At 46.9% G+C, this 21,780-nt stretch overlaps 1 protein-coding gene across 13 annotated transcripts in view; it reads right to left on the reverse strand.

Annotated features, from left to right (window-relative positions):
• UBR4 (ubiquitin protein ligase E3 component n-recognin 4) overlaps positions 1-21,780 on the reverse strand; it is a 134,168-nt gene that overhangs the window by 42,590 nt on the left and 69,798 nt on the right. For 8 of the 13 annotated variants that reach the window (XM_082684444.1, XM_082684443.1, XM_082684450.1 and 5 more), the window contains 18 exons: positions 21,453-21,583; positions 21,154-21,331; positions 20,586-20,690; positions 18,910-19,047; positions 17,915-18,089; positions 11,899-11,995; positions 11,130-11,237; positions 10,577-10,693; positions 9,447-9,656; positions 7,531-7,680; positions 5,600-5,827; positions 4,804-4,882; positions 4,018-4,263; positions 2,826-2,994; positions 2,224-2,368; positions 1,598-1,683; positions 833-920; positions 390-583 (listed from right to left, as the gene is read on the reverse strand). In XM_082684444.1, the coding sequence (XP_082540570.1) occupies positions 390-583; positions 833-920; positions 1,598-1,683; positions 2,224-2,368; positions 2,826-2,994; positions 4,018-4,263; positions 4,804-4,882; positions 5,600-5,827; positions 7,531-7,680; positions 9,447-9,656; positions 10,577-10,693; positions 11,130-11,237; positions 11,899-11,995; positions 17,915-18,089; positions 18,910-19,047; positions 20,586-20,690; positions 21,154-21,331; positions 21,453-21,583 (2,644 nt within the window). The remainder of the gene's footprint in view (positions 1-389; positions 584-832; positions 921-1,597; positions 1,684-2,223; positions 2,369-2,825; positions 2,995-4,017; positions 4,264-4,803; positions 4,883-5,599; positions 5,828-7,530; positions 7,681-9,446; positions 9,657-10,576; positions 10,694-11,129; positions 11,238-11,898; positions 11,996-17,914; positions 18,090-18,909; positions 19,048-20,585; positions 20,691-21,153; positions 21,332-21,452; positions 21,584-21,780) is intronic. The other 5 variants (XM_082684445.1, XM_082684453.1, XM_082684448.1 and 2 more) reach the window with 2 other exon arrangements.

Below are 21,780 nucleotides of genomic sequence, written 5' to 3' on the forward strand. Positions count from 1 at the left end.
ATTTTAAAAGAACCTTTGTCAACACCCTTAGGAACTGTGTTCTGTGAACACCCTTAGGAACAGCCTTCTGTGAATATTCCTTCAACTGAAACAGAAATCAATCAAGACCGCATTAAAGCCCAAGGAAAAGTCTTACTGGAAAAGACTTTGGTCTTCTACTGTCTTGCTGATACTGCCCAAGAAGACCCCACCAGGGTCATACAAAGCTGGGCCTAACTCCTACAAGTTTCCACAAGCTCACTTCTGTCCCTTGTCAGGACTCCAGTGGGTAAGAAGACATACCAGTCCTCTCTCTAGGGACATGCTGCTTCACCCAAGTACAGCCATCAAAGCCAACAACTGGTGTTAAGCCTGACAAGCTGCCCCTCCCCAAGTCTGAAGAGCCGTACTTGTTTTTCAGCTCGACGATGGCCTGCACGGTTCGGTTGTTGTAATAGAGGTTGATGGTCCGCACCATCTTTGTCCGTTTCAGATCTCCAATCTTCACTGTCACTTTGCTGATGGTGTGGCTGCCGATGAGCTTCACGACCTGCTGGGTGGTGGTGTACCGCGTGTCCACTTTAACGGAAGACAACTTGATATACTAGACATGGGAGTAACACACAAAACACTGTATCAGTTCAAGGCCACGGGTTCATCCTACCTCCTTCAAAACTGATCACTGCAGCCCACTCTTCATCCACAGATGAAGTTTCTATTCAAGGTGGTAAGTGTGGCAGGTAAACATTCATACCACTGGTGAATACCTATGCGGCTACACTCAACCTCTGCAAACAAGAAACCCACAGGCCCTCCAAGCCTCATGATCACCCAGGTGAAAGACGGCACTTACACAAAACGGCACCTCTGGATTATTACACACCAGGCAGGGATCGCTCTCCAGGTAATAGCCATCAAATTCCACTAAGCCAGACAAGGTGCTAAAGAAGAAACCAGTCTCAGCATAAGGAAATCTTCATCTTAGAAAGCACTGAGCTTCACAAAGAAGCCGCAAATGAGCCACAACTCAACATTCCCTAAAGCGAGCCCCACCCTAGTAAGAACACAGGGGAAAGTAAGAAATCCCAATAGGGCCTTGAAGTCACAGGAAGAGAATTTCAACCAATCAACCCTTGATGTTTCCTATTTCTGAGCTGTTCTAAGGCCAGAGGAATCCTAAAAAGCAATATTAAAATCTGACTCCAAGAAATTTTATAATTAAATTTACTAAAAATCTTTGAATTGTACACTTAAAATAGGTGAATTCTGTGGTATATAAATGATGCCTCAATGAATTTTAGAGGAAAAAAAAAGAGTCACCATTAAACCAGAGAAATAAGTTTTTTTTAATATAGCCATTTTCTTTAAGCCTATCTTACCTAACTTAGACTTAGACACTTGAAAATCAGAGGCATTCTCAAATGACTGCATACCAAACCTAGATCAGCAGTTATATTTTGAGTACCCTGTGTGTGCAACGCCCCAGCTATGAGGGGGGTGATTCAAAGACCAAGCAGAGAGAGGTATATCAATTCTTGGGTAAGAGGAAACTGATGTGGAGAGAGCAACTGGGACTGTTAATGGAGCTTCAAATAGGGACAAAGCAGAACAAGCTCACTTGTAAATGTTGGAGTTGGGATGGTTGGTAAGAATATGGTTCTGGGTCCGCAGAATCTCCACAGCCTTCTGTGAATATTCCTTCAACTGAAACAGAAATCAATCAAGACCGCATTAAAGCCCAAGGAAAAGTCTTACTGGAAAAGACTTTGGTCTTCTACTGTCTCACTGATACTGCCCAAGAAGACCCCACCAGGGTCATACAAAGCTGGGCCTAACTCCTACAAGTTTCCACAATCTTTGCAACAGCCACCTTTTCAGACCCTGTGGATGAAAGTCATTTTTATCCCCATGCAGAAGTAATGAAATGGTTATCCCGTTGCAGAGACATTTTTAGGGATGTCGTCAGGGCTGCCAGGAAAACCAGGGTGACACCTTCTTTCCAAAAGCAATTGTAATGGGTTGTATCATCCTCCCCACCTGATCTCCTGCTGGCTAAGGCAAATTCAGCCTGTACTTAGTTGCATGTGTCATCTGTGTGAGACAGAGGGTGGCTGTGCTTAAGATTCATCTCAAGAGATTTCACATGGGTACCCCCTATGCAGGTTAATCACAATGTCCTTAACTCAAGCGAGGAAAAGGTCAAATACGCAAAGTGAGCCCCTCTAACCACATATCAGCTATTACCTTCTTCTCTGTTTGTGGAGTTTTCAAGGAGAAATAGCCTAGCAGGTCCACAAACTGAGCAGCCTTACGACCGTAGGCTGGGAGTTCTGGCCATATGGACCACATCAGATCTAGCAGGAGTTCCTGTTGAGATTTGCTAGAGTTTCTGTAGATAAAGGACAGTTCATGTTACCAAGCAGAAAACCCTGAGGTTCCTTTTATTTATCAACAAGGCCCAGGTATTGCTTCTGTAGATACGTCTATGTCCCCACAGCAAGAGTTTAAGTTTGAGTCATTTTGCACTCTTTCCACAGCAGATCCTAACAGGTGTAGCTCAGTTCCTTTCCTGTCTCTAGAAGGTAGCCTAAAGAGTCAAGCCTGGTCACTTTACAAACTTCTAAACAGTCCTCTCACGGAATAAGTGATCATGTCTTGCTTATGATGTCAGTTTAATGGCTAAAAGCAGATAACCAGATGAAGACATCTGTAAGTCAAGGGGATCCAGGCTGATGTAAATACGGGCACTGTGACCGTGAGTGTGTAACACAACACAAGACAGAACTACATCAACCGCTCATCTCCTGGACCCATGCAGACCATCAAAACTTAGCCCAGGACCTTACCTGTAGATGTGCAGGGTCAGACAGTGGGCCTGCCAGCGCACCGAGGAAGAATTGGACTCTAACAGGAAGCAACGCAGAAACTGAACCAAGGTCTCCTTATCTGCAAATTTGTTCAGCTGGTTCACCAGAGCTGTGCACAGCTGGTCCTCCTGGCTGCCCGAGCTCTCACCTGCAAGATCATGGAAGACCTGAGGACTGGAGAGCAGGAAGCAGGCTCTAGGGTCTTAAAGCCAGTGCTACCAGATGGAGAGGGAGGGAATCTAAGAGTTGAAAGTTTAAGCTTACTCAACTAAATGGTTCTAATTTGAAAATAACTTTTACTGGTGTATTGGAAAACCAAAGCCAGCCCCATATGAGACATGCGACAATAACGCTACCAAAAATCACAGGGAAAAGTGCCGACACAGGCCTGACACTGAGTACATGCACAGCCACCCTGAAGGGACACCGAGCACACGCACAGCTAACCTGGAGGAGGCATTTCCTTTCAGAGGTTTGCTACCCAAAACAGCTAGCTGAATAATTTACTGGGAAAAGGTAAGCCACCTCCACTGCTCATCACCCGGATCACCCGTCCTAGGCCTCCAAGGACCATGAAAAGCAGTGAAGCAGAAGAGGCTTTTGTCTTTCTGATAATAAGGAATCAGCTAAAACAACTTCATATGTAGAGCATTTAAGAGTTCACAAGGCATGTCTGCAAGCATCATCTGACTCTGACAACCTCTCCACGCAGCCAGTGTCATTTATTATTTCACAGTAAAACAAACTTGGCTTACTAAAACCATTTAGTACACTTTAACCATTCCTTGGGATGGGAAGCCACATGTTCAAGGTGTAACTGACAAGGACACGAAAACTAGACACTGGATAGCATGAGAATTATAGGTCCTAGTAAATTGGAATAAAAGCCCTTTCTGGGGCGCCTGGGTGGCTCAGTGGGTTAAAGCCTCTGCCTTTAGCTCAGGTCATGATCTCGGGGTCCTGGGGTGGAGCCCCACATCGGGCTCTCTGCTCTGCAGGGAGCCTGCTTCCCCCTCTCTCTCTGCCTGCCTCTCCGCCTACTTGTGATCTGTCTGCCAAAAAACTTTAAAAAAAAAAAAAAAGCCCTTTCTAAAGAGGAGCATAAGCCATGTGATCCAAGAGAAATCAGAACACCTCGCCCAGGTCACCAAGACAAGAGAGTGATGCTTACCCTCTTTCTCCTTTTCCTTTTCTTCTTTCTTGCTCTTCTTTGTGGAGGACTTGGACTGCGTCGTGGCCTGTCCGGAGCTGGCAGCCACAGGCGCTGCAGAGGAGGAGGCACTCGAAGAGCCGGCTGAGGCCGCCAGGGCGGCAAGGACTTTGCTGCCACATAGGGCACAGGAAAGCAGCTGCAGCAGCACCGGGGACACTCCCTCGTCCACCAGGAAGCTGACTTGGAGGAGGAAGTACAGGACGGCTGCAGGCAGAGGAGATGGGGGCTCAGCTCAGACACAAATGCACTGGACAGACAAGTCGCAGGAGCTGTGTCTGCCCGCGGCCAGGACTGCTCCCCTCCCCACCAGCTTGTACTCCGAGTCCTCTCTGCCAGATGTTGCCCAGAACTCCCGCCCTCTGTAGAAATGAGCTGGTAAACGTCCTAACAGCTACCTAAGGATCGACTCCCAGCCTCCACTTCTTCAACTAAGAGGATTCTCTAGATTCCACAGGTTCCTCTTTAGCTTTCACTCCACAATCTGGAGGTCAGTGACTCCTACTGTACCCCCACAGCACCCCACATTTTATCTATGACCCTTATCACTCTGAAGTTCTGACTTGTCTTCTCAGCTGAACAAGAGTTCTATCTTAAGAACTCGAGAGGTCTTAATGTCTTAGTGTCTCGCTCATAGCCTCATCTCTGGTCTCCAGTTCAGTGCTTGGCACAGGGCAGTCCTCAACAAACAGTACTCAAAGAGATGAATGAATGAACAACAGCCACCAAAAGTCGTGCACTGCTTACAGTCGTCTTTGATGCAGAATTTCTGCCAGTTGATGGTTCGCTGGGCAGCAATCTCGGCACAAGCCTTCAGGTGCTCCATCTGAAATGGAAACCGACCTCCCCAACTGAGTAGGGCCTCCAAGCAGCCTGCACCTACCACACCTGCTGCCTTGAGGGGTTTGTGCGAGGCTGCTGATCCAGTGCCCCTCCATTCAGCAACTACCACACAAATGCCCTTTGTTTGCAGGGGCCCATCACACCACTCAGTAAAGCAGCAGTAAAGATAGACCACGACGGGAAACTACAATCCAGTTTACTTTTTTCTTTCCTTTCCTTCCTCCCCTCCCAGTTTACTTTTTTCTTGTCAAAGCACAATAGTAAGGACACTAGTTTAGGAGAATACTAAAGATATTCTCACCTAGAGCGACCATGCAATATACTGTTTGCTTCCTCAAAGTCTGAACAATTTACCTTCAGACCCATCATTTCTTTAGTATTCAAGGGCAAAAATCAGAGGTTGGCAAATTCCAGGTCAGTCCTGCCCATATGAGCCAATGACACAGGTAAGAAGCCCAAACCACTCCTCCTCATAATGGAGGTACCACTACCAGGTGGGAGTGGGAATGGTGAGGGGGAAATCACAAACCCTGAAGCCCACTACACCTAATATGCAGCATTATGGACCACCCTGAGCTCGACTGCGGCTGTGACGTTCTCTGAATATATACAAGCCCTGTACTCCTCCAGCCGACTGCCTACCTCCCTGAGCCACATCACTTGAGGCTCCCTGCCCCACCGTCCCCCTCGCCACTCGTACCAGGCTGATGAGTGTGTCATACTGCAAGGCAGAGCCTGAGCTGGCTGTAACCACACTTGCCCGGAGGAATATCCCCTGTTCCTCCAGCAGCTTCTTGATCCCACGCACGTGGGAGTCCAGCGTGTGCAAATCCCGGAGCTGGCGGTACTTCTCCTTTGACCCACAGATGAAGAGCAGAAGTTTGCGGACTTGACGGCGCACAAATGGAGTTTGCTGGATCATCAGGTACTTGAGAGGAAGGGCAACACAGAGAGTCAGTGACTCAGGAACTGTGTCAACAGCAGTGCCCTGGGTTTTCTTGAACTTTTGTTAGAAACTTTTAAGAAACACACACCAAGCTATTTCCTCATAGCCAAGATAGACTCTGGTGAATTCAGTACTCCTTACAGAGTGGACAGGAAAAAGAAAACTGTCAAAGAGGGGAAAAGAGCAATATTCCCACTCTCCTCCTGGAAGTCCTTTGGAATCTACAAGGAAGATGACCTCGACTCCAGCCCACCCAGAATGAAATGGTCAGGAAAACCTCTTCAAAATCTTTCAGGTCAAAGAAGTGGGGAAAAGGTTAGGTTGTTGTTCCATCTATACAACCCAAAATGGTCACTGGGGGCTTGCTAACATGTCAGTCTTCCCAGAGTAAATCTTAAGCTCGCTGTGATAACGTGATGGCAGCTAACTGTGAGCTACCGTCCCTCAGCTGCCTCCAACCTCTCCCCACCACCCCGGCTACACACTGTTCTGCTATGGCCAGACCAAAAGTGCACTAACTACACTGCTTCTCTGCCAGCTGGCTCCCCGTCCGGTCCTGCCAAGAGGGAACAAAAAGGGATACCAGAGGGCCCGAGGAAAAAACACTGGCTCCTTCCTGTCTGCCTGCTACCCTGACAGCAGCCCTTCATTCTGGAAGCCTCCATCAGCTCTCCGGTATTCAAGGACAAACCAACTACAGTTGGTTCTAATCATTGGCTTTTTTCCATACTCCCAGAATCAACCACGTGACATCCCCTCAGTTTCCTGGGGAGCAGTACCCCCTCCTCAGGTCCACCATACCGAATCCTCTTCAGACACAGGTTTGGGGTGGCTGCTGCCTGCAGCTAGAACATTACCTCAACATTCCCTGTTTTTCTTTTCGGTTCCTTAGTGGCCGTTCAGCCAACTCCCTATGTTAAAATCTCTTTGTAATTCAACTAGCACATTTTCTGTTTTCCAGACAGGATCCAAAATTATTATTATTTTTTTAAAGATTTATTTATTTATTTATTTATTTGACAGAGAGAGAGAGAGAGAGAGATCACAAGTAGACAGAGAGGGAGGCAGAGAGAGAGAGAGAAGGAAGCAGGCTCTCTGCTGTGCAGAGAGCCCGATGTGGGACTCGATCCCAGAAACGTGAGATCATGACCTGAGCTGAAAGCAGCGGCTTAAGCCACTGAGCCACCCAGACGCCCCAGGATCCAAAATTATTAAAAACTCATCCCTTACCATCATACACAGAAACAGTCAAACGTACAGAATCAGAAACTAAAGCCACGGCTTGTTCTGACAGCCATCTTCCCCCGCTTCACCACACAGCTCACCCGGCGCAAGACCGACATGGTGTGAGTGGCGCGGCTAGGGGAAACGCTTCCTGACAGTGAGGACAGGAGGGGGCCATAAAGGCCATCAGAGCCAGGGTGCCTGAGTTGGTTAAGTGTCTGCCTTTGACTCAGGACATAATCCTGGGGTCCTGGGGTCCTAGGATCGAGCCCCGCACTGGGCTCCTCGCTCAGCAGGGAGCCCGTTTCTCCCTCTCCTCCTCACCCCACCCCCGGTGCTTGTATCCACATGCGCTCTCAAATAAATAAATAAAATCTTAAATAAAAGAAAAAGAAAAGGAAAAAAAGGCAGTCACAGCAATGTCCTCTCCGTGACTGGCGCACTGCCTGGGCTTCACTTACCTCTGAGAGAAAGTAAAACCATGAATGATCAAAGACAGGAGGTGGGATGCGGGCGTTCGTGTCGGCAATCTTCTTGATTTGGTAAGGAAGTCTCAGGACCATCTCTGTCAGAAGCTGCGTATAGGCCTCAAACACATCAGCAGCATGTCCCTGGGGGAAGAACGTCTGTGTAAGAACCTGTGACGGACAGGTGTCCACGACCACGGTCAGGAAAAGGGCGGGCTTACTGCTCATTAGGCACAGCTTACACCAGAGCCGTAAACGGGATCTTTCAAAGCTGGAGCCATCATTGCCCAACAGCTTGGTTTAAACCCAGCAAGGCCCCAGGCTCCAGGACACAGACCCCACTTGTCTCAAAAGTCCCAAAATTACACTCTGGGAAAAACAGTGGCAGTGAAGGATTTCTGACTTCCTGTGAAAGATGCAGTCTATTCCCTAGTACCAAAACCTTCTAGGATATCAAGAGACATTAAATAAACTGGGTGGCTCAGTCAGTTGAGCAGCCAACTCTGGATTTCAGGTTAGGTCAGGATCTGAGGGTCCTGGAATAAAGCCCCACCTCAGACTCTGCGTTCAGCAGGGCATCTGCTTGAAGATCCTCCCTCTCTCTCTCCCCTCCCCTCCCCCGCATGCACGCGTGTGCGCACACATGTGCTCACTCCTTCTGAAATCAATCAATCTTATAAAAAGAAAGAAACCAACCACCCAACCAAGGCGGCCAGGATCACTTAATGCATAGCCCACAGAGGAGGGGCAGCTGAGGGGTGTGAGGACGGTGGAAGCAGCAGCTATCCCACAGGCCACATGGTCCCCCAGGAAGAGCCTACAAGAATTTGGGGCACAATTCAACCACTAGTTACTCATCAGGACTTTGCCAAGCAACTAGGGGTGCAAACAAGGGGAAGATGCCACGTGTGCACGGGGCACTCTGGGGACCGAGGGCAAGACCAACTTGATCTGACCTGCTAGCAGGAAGTGCACGTTGGGGAGGTTTTTCCCAGGGCCCAGTGTGTGAGCAGGGTCTTGCAAGACTAGGAATTAACTCAGAGGGGAAGCAAGCAATGCAGAGGGAGAGCAGCTCAGGACAGGAAACAGGAAGGCAGTATGCCGCATCTGGGGCAAGGCACAGGACGGGGGCTGCATGCCGGGGGCAGTAGTGACACAGCTAGAGAGTTAAGTTCATAGCTGGGGTACTCAAAGAACTTTTTGGCCTAAAAGTTCTAGAAAACCAGCAAAGGGTTAAGAAAAGAGAAGAACATGATGCGATTCACATTTTACGCCTGTTCTATCCATGTCGCAGTCAAAGCAGTTGGGAGTGTGCCGCAAGGGGCACTCATACCACTGCCCAGACACAAACGTGCAGAAAAGGCACTGATGATGGACGTGCACAGGCCCTGGCGCGCTCAGCGCTGGGCTTTCCTGCATCAGGTCAGCCAGTGCTCACAACGACCCTACACAGCAAACCCTCGGTTTCCAGGTGTGCAAACCGAGGCATGCAAAAGCTGCACATAAATTGTCTGAGCTTCCCAGCTGGTAAGCAGGAATGCTTGTTCCCAATCTCACCTGATCAGAAAGCCCATCTTCTAAACTAGCTCCCTCAACGGCCTCTGATGACAGCAGGGGGAGTTCCTGACACACACACACACACACCTGTGACATTATCTTGCTCCCCTTTCTCTAAGGAACTTAACATGAAAGGCCAGGTCTATCTGATTTCATTCAGTTCCTCTGTTTTACAGTCAGGAGTCCAAACCCCAGCAGAAGGGCGGGAAAAGTGGTTATTCACTAAACGACACCACGATCAAAGCCTCCGGCAGCCCCTTGCCCTGGCTCCTTCAGCCCTCCTCGCAGAGCGGAAGGAGGAGAGTGCTCTGGAGGAGGGCAGGAGCAGTCCTTCGTCCAGGGAAAGGCCTCACCTTCACATACTGGCGGAGGAAGAATGGGCTCATGTCGGGCGGGGATGAAGTGGTGTGCGGTTTCAGCAGCTGGCTGGTGGCCACGGGCTCGTCGTCGTTCTGCTGGCTCTTCCAGTACTCCAGCAGGGATTTGAGCACGTGCAGGCAGTAGTCCACAGCGCCGGAGCTCAGCAGGGCTGCTGCTGTGGCACTGGAGATGAGGGAAGACGACTGGGGGAAATAGGGAGGGAGGCAGAACGGCCTGTTAAGACAGCGGGGGACAGGGGTAGGAAACCCACCAGTGATCGTCTCAGAGTAGGCCACTGGGGGAGGGAGCTCATCTTTTGAGTTAGAAGTCCCCCAACTAACTCAGACACTCCCCATCTCTTTCCAACAATGACATGTTAGGAACCAACCAACCCCAGGTCCCGGCTCTACTCGCCCACATGCACATGCTAGAAGCCAAGGGGGTCAAGGACTGGATACCTTTCCCCTGGTAGGGGCAGGTTCTCTTCTTCCCTGGGCAACCAGAAAAGAAGCCCATTTCGAGGAGAGAGAAAACTTTCTACTCCAAGCACTTTTTAACAACCCCACCCTCCAAACAGGGGCTCTCCCCACCAAACCAGCTTCTAAAGGAGATGGGGTAAGTGATCCCATGAATAAAAAAAGTGGGAGAAAAGCCACTGTAAATAAAACCATTAGGAGAGCCTTGCCAATCCCCGCAAACCCCACAGCTCATAAGCTCATTAAGATTGGATGCAGTCCAGCCTCCATTTCTACCTTCTCTGCTTTGTGTTAATCTCCTTTCCACCACACACACACTGCTTTCTCTCTGCTTTATTTCCATACCTTATAGCAACACACAGTAGGGGAATCCTCTTAGCCACCCTGCGCCTGGCAGAACAGTCCCCCCTTTTCAATAATGGAACTTCCAAACCCTGTAACCCCTCCAATGGAGGGATTGCTGGCAAAGATCAGGGCTTGGAAGGGATTCTGGAAAAGGTGGTGGCTCTGCTCTTAAAGAAGTGACAGCTTAGACTCCTTTCTCCTCTACAGCGACAATAGCCTATTCTAACTATCACCTCTGCCCATAGTCCTAGCTGACAATCCTCTTAACTTCCCCCACAGCCCCGTGCTCAAAGCGACAGTACCTCACAGATGGAAGACTTGGATCCGGATTTGGTCCGGGACATGAAGACACTCAGGAGTCTCATTACGACCAGATGGACTTCATTCAGGGCACTGCGCTCATTCTTCTTGGAGACGTCCTATAGGCAGACGCAAAGCCCAGAAGACCACACTTACTTTAAGCTTGAGGCGTCCACTCAACAAGGTTCCCCTCAGCCTATCAGCACTAACTGTTCCTCACGTGGAATTAAGAGTCAAAACAGGTGCCTGCAGGACTACATTCGGATTACCTAGAGCCCAATACCCTTAAGAGACTGTATTAAGAGACAAACAACTAATTTACTGTTTTCAGCTTAGGGAACTACAAAAGGTCTGTGAGGGCAGCCACTCAGTCTGTTTCTCATTTACATCCAGATCCAACAGGAGGCCTGGGCCGAAGAAGGCACTGCCAACATTTTTGTTCAATCAACAGAACTAGAGCCCTCAGTGGGTGGTTATCCCTGAAACTAAGTGAAGTTCCTCTAAGAGAAGGACCCCAGTCCCTGTTTCTCACATGTCCGGACTCTCCAATCTTACCTTTTTGTCCATGCCCAGTTCAGCAATTAGCTGGGACAGCAGGTTGTCCAGGGCCCCCTTGTCTTTCTCATCTTCTCCATCCAGATCTGTAGTGAGCATCAGGATGACCTGGAAGTCAACAGAGAGAGAAAACATGAGTGCCAGGACCCTAAAGAGAACTCCAAACACACAGGGTTCAGAGGAAATCCCAATCTTCCTGACTATCCAATCAATCATAAATATAATCCACGAAAAGATTCTAAATCCCAAGGTATCCAAAGGTCTTTAAGTGTCCAGAGTCAGAAGAGTCAATTTTGGTACATGCCAACCTTGGCATCACAAAAAATGTTTTGCAAAGAGTTTGCAAAACGAATTGACTAAACTACATTATAACCAACCAAAGTGGCTTAACAGAGGGTGAAAGGCTGTGCTCAAAACTAAAGAACTTTCCGCTTAAGGGGAAGGCAGCTAGTGGGAGAACAGCTACCAGACCACATTCCAACACGGTGTTAATAAAGACTCATTACACACTAAGAATCTCGGGGGCAGACATTTGCTCCTGGATCTGTCAATAACTAGCTGGGTGACTGCAGGCATCTCTTTCAATTCTCTGACCCTCCACCTTTTCATCTACAGCGTTAAGGGCTACAACTTGCAGTTCAAAATTGCATTCCATTATTCTATGACCTAACACCAAACAAAGCCTTATAGAGCCTCTAGAAGAGAGATGTGAGCATGCTGAAGGGTGGTCTGACCACAGTGGGACAGACCCAGGTGAACTGAGGGATACCTGCATGTATGGAATGGCCCGGACACCTCCAACATTTCGTAACTGGGGCAAGGTTTGCAGAAGTCTCTCCAACAGCATCAGACGGACCATGTGCAGTCTAAAAGGCCAAGGAAAATACATGAGATGTGAGCTAGTTCACAATCACGAACTGGCTGAAAACAGTTCTTTCCTCCTGCTACCAAGGTAAACAAAGAGCCTACTGCTTAGAAACAATCCTACCATTAGCAAAGTGTTCAGAAATGCCTATCTGGTAACACCACCAACACAGAAGGAGAAATCTCGCTCTGTTAAAAGGAACGAACTAGTCCAAACTACAACGGATGGCCCTGAAAACCTGTTACAGGGGAAGTTAGCATTTCTCAAGCAATCAGCCCTAGCTATTCTCAGTAGTGCACTCTGTGGCCTTTTCCAACACATGACCCCATCCTGCCTCCCGGCACTATCTTCTGGGACCCCTCCATCTACAAAGTCTGCGTCGTCCAGTTGCAGTGACCCAGTCCTTTTTTTTTCTTGCTTCCCGGAAAGTCTGGCACTGCTTTACCCTCTCAACTCGCCGACCCTTTTTCCTAGTGGAAAATTCAATCTCAACTCTACCCTTTCCACACTGGACCCATGAATTCTCCCATATATTCAGGGGGCACTAACGTGGCGGGGCTTCCCTACTGTATGTGTGCCTCTGGCGCTCTAGTGAATACGCTGCTTCGAGAGAGGACCGAAATGAAAAGGAATTAAGTACAGTCCTGATGACAATCTGGTTGGCAGTCCCAACTAACACACAATCGTACACAGATGAAGAACACGTTTGCGGCATCAATTAATGCCTTCACTCTCACAGTTCATAAACTGTTCTTGATTCATTTTACTTTACAGACTGTGTATAATAAACCACAGGTGTACATATGCCTAAAAAACTGATTTTCATGTGTAACATATACCCAGGAGATAACTAGATTATTTTCAAAATATTAAAATTTCAATCGAAGTATGGGGTATTGATTGATAAATGACCATGATTCCAAAAATAACTCAAAGGAATGAGCTGTTAAAAGTCCTTCAGGGGCACCTGGGTGGCTCAGTGAGTTAAAGCCTCTGCCTTCAATTCAGGTCATGATCCCGGGGTCCTGGGGTCGAGCCCTGCATGGGGCTCTCTGCTCAGCCGGGAGCCTGCTTCTCCCTCTCTCTCTGCCTGCCTCTCTGCCTATTTGGGATCTCTATCTGTCAAATAAATAAATAAACTTTTTCAAAACATAAATAAATAAGTAAAAGTCCTTCAGAATACAGTCACACGTAAAAGTTCACACATACATCCAAAGAATAAAGCTGTGTAGGGACCAAATGAGTAAGAATTGCTCAGAAATGGGACGCCTGGGTGGCTCAGTGCGTTAAATCCTCTGCCTTCGGCTCGGGTCATGACCCCAGGGTCCTGGGATCGAGCCCCACATTGGGCTCTCTGCTCTGAGGGAAGCCTGCATCTTCCTCTCTCTGTCTGCATCGCTGCCTACTTGTGATCTCTGTCTGTCAAATAAATAAAATCTTAAAAAAAAAAAAAAAGAATTGTTCAAGAATGTACAAGACACAGCAAAGAAAATAGGACAACGGCAGCTCAAATTTAGCAGTTCAGTTTCTACTTGCAGGATAAAACAGCAAGCTTTGAGATGGATGCAAGTCTTCAGATCGGCAGAACATACTTGTGAATGCACATGTATGAGAGAAAAAGGCAACAAAATGAGCAGAGTCTGAACCTGGACCAAGATGCTGCCAGACTACAGCTTTTTAAACTCTTAGAATCTCACAAAAAAAGTAAACTCTATACCAAAGATTACAAGTTCCATTTGTTTAGTGACTTAAAATAAAAACAAATTAGTTACTATATTATTTAAAGTAAGTCATTTAATAATTACTCGATTAACTTATCCTTGAAAAATAAATGTTTAATTATAACCACATTAGGGGCACCTGGGTGGCTCAGTTGGTTGAGTGTCTGCCTTTGACTCAGGTCATGATCGCAGGGTCCTGGGATCGAGCCCTGTTGTCAGGCTCCCTGCTCTGCAGGGCAGGGGTGAGCAGGGGAATGCCTGCTTTTCCCTCTCTCCACCACTCCTGCTCTCTCTCGCTAGCTCTGTCACACTGTCTCTCTCTCAAATAAACAAAATCTTAAAAAAAAAATACACTTTAGACTTCTACTAACATGGCTAGGTTACCTAAAACAATCCTTCTAAAAAACATTAAAATTCCAAAAAAGACAGAATATCATTTTAGAAGCAATGTGGTGTCTCAAGAAACTTGAAAGGATTGAAATCACACAGTATGTTCCCTAACCACATTAAATTAAATTGGTAACAGAAAAGTAATTAGAAATTCCCCAAAGGTATGGCAATTAAGCCACATACTTCTAAATATCCCATGGGCCAAAGATGAAAATTACAACAGAATTTAGAAAACATTCTTAACTGAATAGCAATAAAAATACAACACATCAAAATATATGAGTCACAGCCAAAGCAGACTTTAAAGGTAAGTTCAGAGAGAAATACCTAGTTTTAAATACGTATTTAAAATGAAAAGTTTGGGATGCATGGGTTGCTCAGTGGGTTAAGCCTCTGCCTTCGGCTCAGGTCATGATCTCAGGGTCCTGGGATCGAGCCCCACATCGGGCTCTCTGCTCAACGGGGAGCCTGCCACCCCCTCTGTCTCTGCCTGCCTCTCTGCCTACTTGTGGTGTCTGTCAAATAAATAAATAAAATCTTAAAAAGAAAAGAAAAAAAAAAAGAACCCATTATTTAAAAAATAAATAAATAAAATTTAAAAAATAAAATGAAAGGTTTAAAATCAGTGATTCAAGTTTCTCTTATTAAGCTAAAAAAAGAAGAAAAAATTAACTCTCAAAAGGTACCATAAAAGCTTATTAAGCAAAGAAAGGAAATATGAAGAATGGAAATAAAACAGAAGAAAGGACATAAAACATAAAAGCCAAAGTTGGTTCCCTCTAAATAAAGTTGGTAACTCCAAGCAAAGCTGACTTTTGAAAAAAGAACATACATATAAGTTACCAACATTAAAAATGAAAAAAGGTATATCGCTACAGACCCTAAAGACATTAAAAGGATGATTAAAAAAAATTATAGGGGCTCTTGGTGGCTCAGCTGATTAAGCATCTGACTCTTGATTTCGACCCAGGTCATGATCTCAGGGTCCTGGGATCAAGACCTGCATCAGGCTCCCTCTCTCTAACTGCCTCTCTGCCTACTTGTGATATATATCTGTGTCAAATAAAGGAGTAAAATCTTAAAAAAAAAAAAAAGTCCAGAACCAGATGACTCCACTGCTGAGTTTTTACAAGAATTTACAGGTGTACTAACAACGACATCACACAAACTCGTCAATTTTTTTCTTGCTTCCAAGAGTCAGACGCTTAACTAACTGAGCCACCCAGGAGCCCTCTATTTCATGTTTTATCCCCGCTACTCAAATAGATCTTAAGAAGCCAAAAATAATTAAGCACAGTAATTTTTTTTTTTTTAAAGAAAAAAAGATACCATGAGACATGGAAAAAAGACTATGATAGTAAAACTATGTGAATAGAGTCCCAGGAAGAAAAATGATAGAAAATGAGGCAGAAGCAATATCTAAGGAGACTAAAAGATGAGCAATTTTTAGAATAAAAGACTCTAACCCAAACATTCCGGAGTCCCTCTTGAAGCAGAATAAATATAAAGAAATCTATCCTGGGGCGCCCGGGTGGCTCCAGCGGTTAAGCCTCTGCCTTTGGCTCAGGTCATGATCTCAGGGTCCTGGCATCCAGCCCCACACATGGGTCTCTGCTCAGCGGGGAGTCTGCTTCTCCCTCTCCCACCTCCCAATCGTGGGTGCACACATTCTTGCTCCCTCTCTCCCTCTCTCTCTCTCTCAAATAAATAAATAAAATCTTAAAAAGAAAGAAAGAAATCCATCTGAACTATATCCTAAATAAAGATCTTATAAGCAGCAGTAAGGACACTATATTCAAATAAACAGCGGTTATGACAGCAGGTCACTTCTCACTGGCAGTAACAGTGGATATCATTTTCAATTTGTGGGGAGAAAAACTACTGGCACAAAACTCTATACCCATCAACAACATGCCCACAAAATGTGAGCTGAATGAAAACATTTCCAGACTAAGAAAACTTGCGATTTTATAAGTAGTGCCCCTTCCCTCATGGAAAATCTAAATGACGCACTTCAAGAAGAAATGATCCTAGACAGAAGGTCTGACGCGCACGGGCAAATATGAAGCACAGAAAATGGTACGCATGTGAGTAAACATGAACAAACACTGACCACACAAACTGTACAAAACAGCAATAGTACCTTGAAAAAGCTTCAAAAGCCTTTTTTGAAAAAGAATTAAAACACACAAAAATAACAGCTTGAATTGATAAGAAGGGATCAAGTCTCCAAGGTCCTCTATATTATGCAGGAAGAAGATGCAACTGTGAGATAAATTTAGTTTTGGTAAGTTAAATGTACATGTTGAATGACCAGGGTAACCACCAAAGACTGGAAACCGTGAACAACCTGCAAATGTAGGAGAGGGGCAGAAAGAAGAAAAGAAAAAGGGAGGAAAACATAGCAAACTGACCCAAAAGAGGACTTCAAAGACAAAAAAACAGAAACAGGCAAAACAAATAAGCAGCAGGAAGTAAATGGTAGGCATAAATTTCAATTCATCAGTAATTAACACTTATCACAAATGAACTTAACTGTTTGAATTCACAAGCAATGGCAGACTGGATTAAAAATGTTTTAAATAAATTTCAAAAAACAAAAAATCGCAAAGACCACATCTCCAAACACATGGAATTAACCTAGGCATCCTGTTAAGAGAAAAAGAAAAAGATTAAGTAAAAACCCCTTTATGGTAAAATGTTAAAAAACAGACTCCATCAAAATATCATCATTTAGTGGAGCCAGAGGTCACCCTCATCCAAGAGATGTTCCAAGAACTGAAGCTGAAGCAGTAGGAAACAGGGAGTATAGGAGACACTCCTTGAAGTCCTCTGAAAATGTCTTATGCCTGCCAGTTTCAATGACCTTTTATTTGGATAGAAATCATAGAATCCAAAATGCTAGTTATTTCTGCACTGCACTAATGTGAAAATTTGGGGCCTCAACAAATTTAATAAACATTAGATCGCAAATGTGTTTCTCCAGTCTCCCCTTCTCAGTTAACAGCTATGTTCACTCCACCAATCCAGTGGCAACCACCACCAGAATTTCTTGAAGGGGATGGAGCAGGATTTTATAGATTACTTCCAGTTTGCCAAATGCCCTCCCACTGGTATTTCTAGACGTAATTGGTCTGCCTTATTTCTCTGTTACCTTGTAGACACACTGAACAAGGAGCCATTTCTAGCATATATGTAATAGCCATCACTGTTGAGCCTAGAAGAGTGCCACTTCTAAAGAGAATGCTACAAAGTGAGTTTATGGGGAATGATGAAACAAGAGAGAGCTGAGCAGGAGGATACAAGTTTTCAAGACAATCACTTTACAGTAATAAGGGATATTGAGGGGCCTTAAGAGAAGGAACATGTTGTATTCTCTCCACAGTTAATTTGATGTAACTCTAATTAGGACAAAGAAGACAGGCCTAGAATGTTTCCTACGATCTTGAACCGTTTCCTGAGTTTATTACCTGCATATTAAAAAAAAAAAAATACGGGACGCCTGGGTGGCTCAGTTGGTTAAGCAGCTGCCTTCGGCTCAGGTCATGATCCCAGCGTCCTGGGATCGAGTCCCACATCGGGCTCCTTGCTCAGCAGGGAGCCTGCTTCTCCCTCTGCCTGCCTCTCTGTCTGCCTGTGCTCGCTTTCTCCCTCTCTCTCTGATAAATAAATAAAATCTAAAAAAAAAAAAAAAAAACAAAAAACAAAAATACACTATTAACATCTCTGCACCTCCTGCAACTGCTCCATCACCTTATTCCCGAAACACTCTCCCATAGCCTCCTGACTGCAAATGACCAGGTCCTAACCTGTTGCTAGTGTGGACATCGCCTTCCCCTTCCCCTTCGCCTTCTCCCTCGGAGCCATCTCCCTCCTGGTGTCCGGTGGTGGTGCTGATGGCGCCAGTGCTGGAGCTGACACTGCCTGGTCCAGCTGGGTGCCCCTCCACTGTGGCATCACCATAAGCACTGCTCCGGCCAGATACTAGAGGGAAATGGTTAAAAAAAAAGTGTAAATCAAATCCTCAAGCATTACAGAATCCAATACACACTGAAGTCAGCAATAGTTCAGAGACACCTGTTCAGAGAATTTTTTCTTCTCTGTGAAGAAGAGAATAAACAAGGACTGAATTCAAGATTCTGGCCCCAGAGCACCATGCTACAAGACTCTCAGGGCAGCCCCTCACCCTTCTGTGGTAGGTAAGATCCACCTACAAGAACAACCTCTGCTGTTGATGCATTTCCATCCCCTAACCCAGGGGAAATGTACACTGATTCGGGAATCTAGGAATTATCAGCTACTCTTAATCCCTTCCCTAAAATATTTTGCTATCTGATTTTTAACCACAGGTTGGTTTATAAGATCAAATCAAAACGGCATGCTTCCTCATTCCACAGCCCCACCGTGTCATCCGCAGACAGTGAAGGCAGCCCGCTATGTTAAGAGGAAGACTGCCCGACAGCTTCCCCCAACAGCGGGGACAAAAGCCACAGTATGATGGATTTCAAGGTTATACCATAACTATTTTAGATTACTCCTGATTTGGGATAACACATATCCTTGCTTTCTTCCAATAAGACACAATTAAAATCTGCCTGTAAAATGTTCCAACATTAACCACGTCATGCCTAAGCTCCTATCACTAAACATTTGAAACTCCAGTATTTAGGTCAAGTTAATCCCACCAGACTTTCAGTGAGCCCTCAAAATTTCCCTTTGCTGACATCAATCCCAGGAGCCAGTGAGAGATTCCTAGTGCGTTTCTACCCCTGCCCAAGGAGATCAGGACCTCCAGCCACATTACCGCTGTGCTCGCCAGCCACCGAGTCCACGGCGCTTCCCCCGCTCTCCGAGCCCACGCTACCACCGTGGTCAGCAGGGGAGGTCCGAAGGGTGGAGCCATCAGTCGCTGCCGTGCTGCCCTCGTCATCCGAGGCTGGAGCTGAGAGAGTAACGAGAGCTGTTACAGGTAAAAAACCCCTCCTGGGGGCGACAGCATCAAACCACACAACGCAGAGGACACGATGCAGTTTATACACCCTGTCATCGAAGGAAAAAGGGAAAGATCTGCTTTGCTGGTTCATCACCAACAGGAACAAACACTACACATGGAGCATTGCAAACAGTACTGAGACAGAGGGAAACCCCAGCTTGCTGGGCATTTCCTTTGCTGCTACACTATAGTGCAAGCAGCGCAGAGATCCAACGACAATCTGTGAGTTGGACGCTCAGTTTTAGCTAGAATGCCCCATGGCCACCACTGTCTAGGTGTTACTGACACCTGCTGAGATCAGAAACTACCCATGACCAAAGCATGGGACTCTCAATTTTAATGAGATTTGTTTTGCAAGCAGTTAATTTGTGCTTATGGTAGAAAATCATTTGTCATGAGCTCTTGAATCAACCTTGTTGGTTTGTTGGTTGGTTGGTTTGGTCAGGTGGTCCAGAGGGGAGCTCATGGGGAAATTTCACCCCTCCTCATCATCCTCCTTAGACACTAAGAGTGAAGCAAGGAAATCCCCCAGAGACAGCCACAGCATCCAGGATCAGGGCTGAGCTGAGACAGGAGGAAAATGCTGAATGAAATACATGGGGGAGGAAAGCCAAGACAGCCACAGAGCACAAGAGAACACAATCGGCACAGCATGACAGCCACCTCCAATCCTTAGGGGACAACAGCTAACGAGAAGTGAGGAAAGCGACACGCATGGCAGCAGGTGAGAGGGGACAGCCAATGTCTCCCTTTCTCTTCTACCCAGAGTAACACTCCCAAGAGAAGAGAAAGAAAGGGAAGAAAAGAAGAAAGAAACACAGGGAAGCAGCACTCGGGAAAACTCTAACCCAACCCTTCCACTCCTCAGGAGGTGATTTTCCAGGGGATCATTCACGTGTTCCCTCCTCCTCTATTTGGTCCAACTCTCTACTCAGGACATTTTCTTTTCCTTTACCAGATCAGCAAAGAGACTGAGTGCAAAGACAAAACGACATCTGAAGAGTTACTACGCATTTTAACTGTCCACACACCACTACCTCCCAAGCTCACAGCCCTGACGGTGAGCCACGCTGACATGAGGCAGGACTCGGCTTCGTGCAGCTTCACTTTTACTTGTAAATGAAGAGAAAACAGTGCATGGCACGAGCTCTACTTCTCCCTGCTCCTGTTGTCTAAACTGTCCAGACTCTGGTGAAGAGCCCTAAAAGCTGTCACTGCACCCCTACACCCTGCAAGCCGCTCTCTTGGCCTCTCCCTGGGAACCAGCAGGAGCCAGGCAGCATGCAAAGTGTGAGGAAGCAGAGCCATGAGCGCCTTTGCCAAGCTGCAGCACTGTGCCCTCCATGCCCATATTTCTAAAGCAAAGGCAGAAGCAGGAAGTCCAGAATGGCCTGTCAAAGCAGCTGCCCGTTCCACTCTCACAGCACTGGAAACAAGGCTGGAGGGTCCTGGGGCCCTGAGCCGTGCTCCTTGCTGTGGACAGTTACCTGATGCTGTGGTGTCAGAGAGGGTTCCTGCGTCCAGAGAGGAAGAGCTGGGTGCCTGGCCGGACAGCCCCAGGCTCTGCAGGCCCAGGGCACTGCTGCTGCTGCCTGGGAAACAAGTGGAGAGTGAGCACAGCATTCCCTCCAATCCCCCTCCACAGCGCTGCTTTGGCCACCTGCTGCCCTCGGGAGCCTAAACTCACCAGCGTGTGACCCCCTCTGGCCTAGAGGAAGTTCATCAACAGCCGCCACCGTCTACCCACCAAGTTTGGCTACAGACATGGTGGAAGGCTTCCTTCAGCTCAGGCAAGACACAGGCTGGAGTAATCTAACACATTTGGGAGGAAATAATCCCCAAAGACCAAACTAACAGAAATGAGGAGACGGACTCCCAGATAGCAAATCCCAGCACGTCCCTCTCACTCTCCACCTGTGTCTCTGAACAGCTCTCACCCAGATCAACCTCTCCCCAAATCTGGGGACAAGCTAAGTCAGCTGGGTATCAGTAACTGCCAAACCCTCTTTGCTGTGCAAGGCCACCGGGCGGCTCTGTTCCTGGCATGGCCTCTACCTTGCTGGTCCTGCTGCAGGCTCAGGGCAATGGCTAGTTCAACCATGGTCTCGTCATCTGCATCAGGTGGGATGTCCAGCATGGGGGGGAAGCCCTCTGCGCCTGCCAGCAGGGCCTCCAGGGGAGAGGGGTTGCCATTGTTGACATTTTCGGCTGTCTCCAGCACCATCGACTCAGACTGCAGAGAGAGAGCTCTGTCAGTGTCCCATGGTAAACGGCAGCTTTTACAGGTGCACAGAGTGAGAGCCGGAAGAGAGCTGTGAGACTCGTCTTCCCCTCTCCTGCTGCCAGAGACTCACCACCATCTCAAAATCTCCATGGTCCACCTCACTCTGTTCCTGGCTTTCCTGACGGATGTGACCACCATTCGGAATCCCTGATGACTGCATTTTCTCGTCTGCATCATCATCGTCATCATCATCCTTGTCTCCTGAGTCAGAGAAACCCCAGTCACCTGAAGATGCCTGTTCTTTCCTCCCTTGGCATATGGTGCGATAAGTCACAAAGCAACACAAACCCGAGACAAGCTACCAGTGAGAGCCCTATGCTTCAGAGGGAAGCTTCGAGGTCATCCCAGCCTTGTCCTCCCACTTCCTGGACCCAGCAGGATCTGGGAAGATGGGGTTG

The sequence above is a fragment of the Mustela nivalis genome (genome assembly GCF_964662115.1).
Source record: "Mustela nivalis genome assembly, chromosome: 10".
Classification (NCBI taxonomy): domain Eukaryota; kingdom Metazoa; phylum Chordata; class Mammalia; order Carnivora; family Mustelidae; genus Mustela; species Mustela nivalis.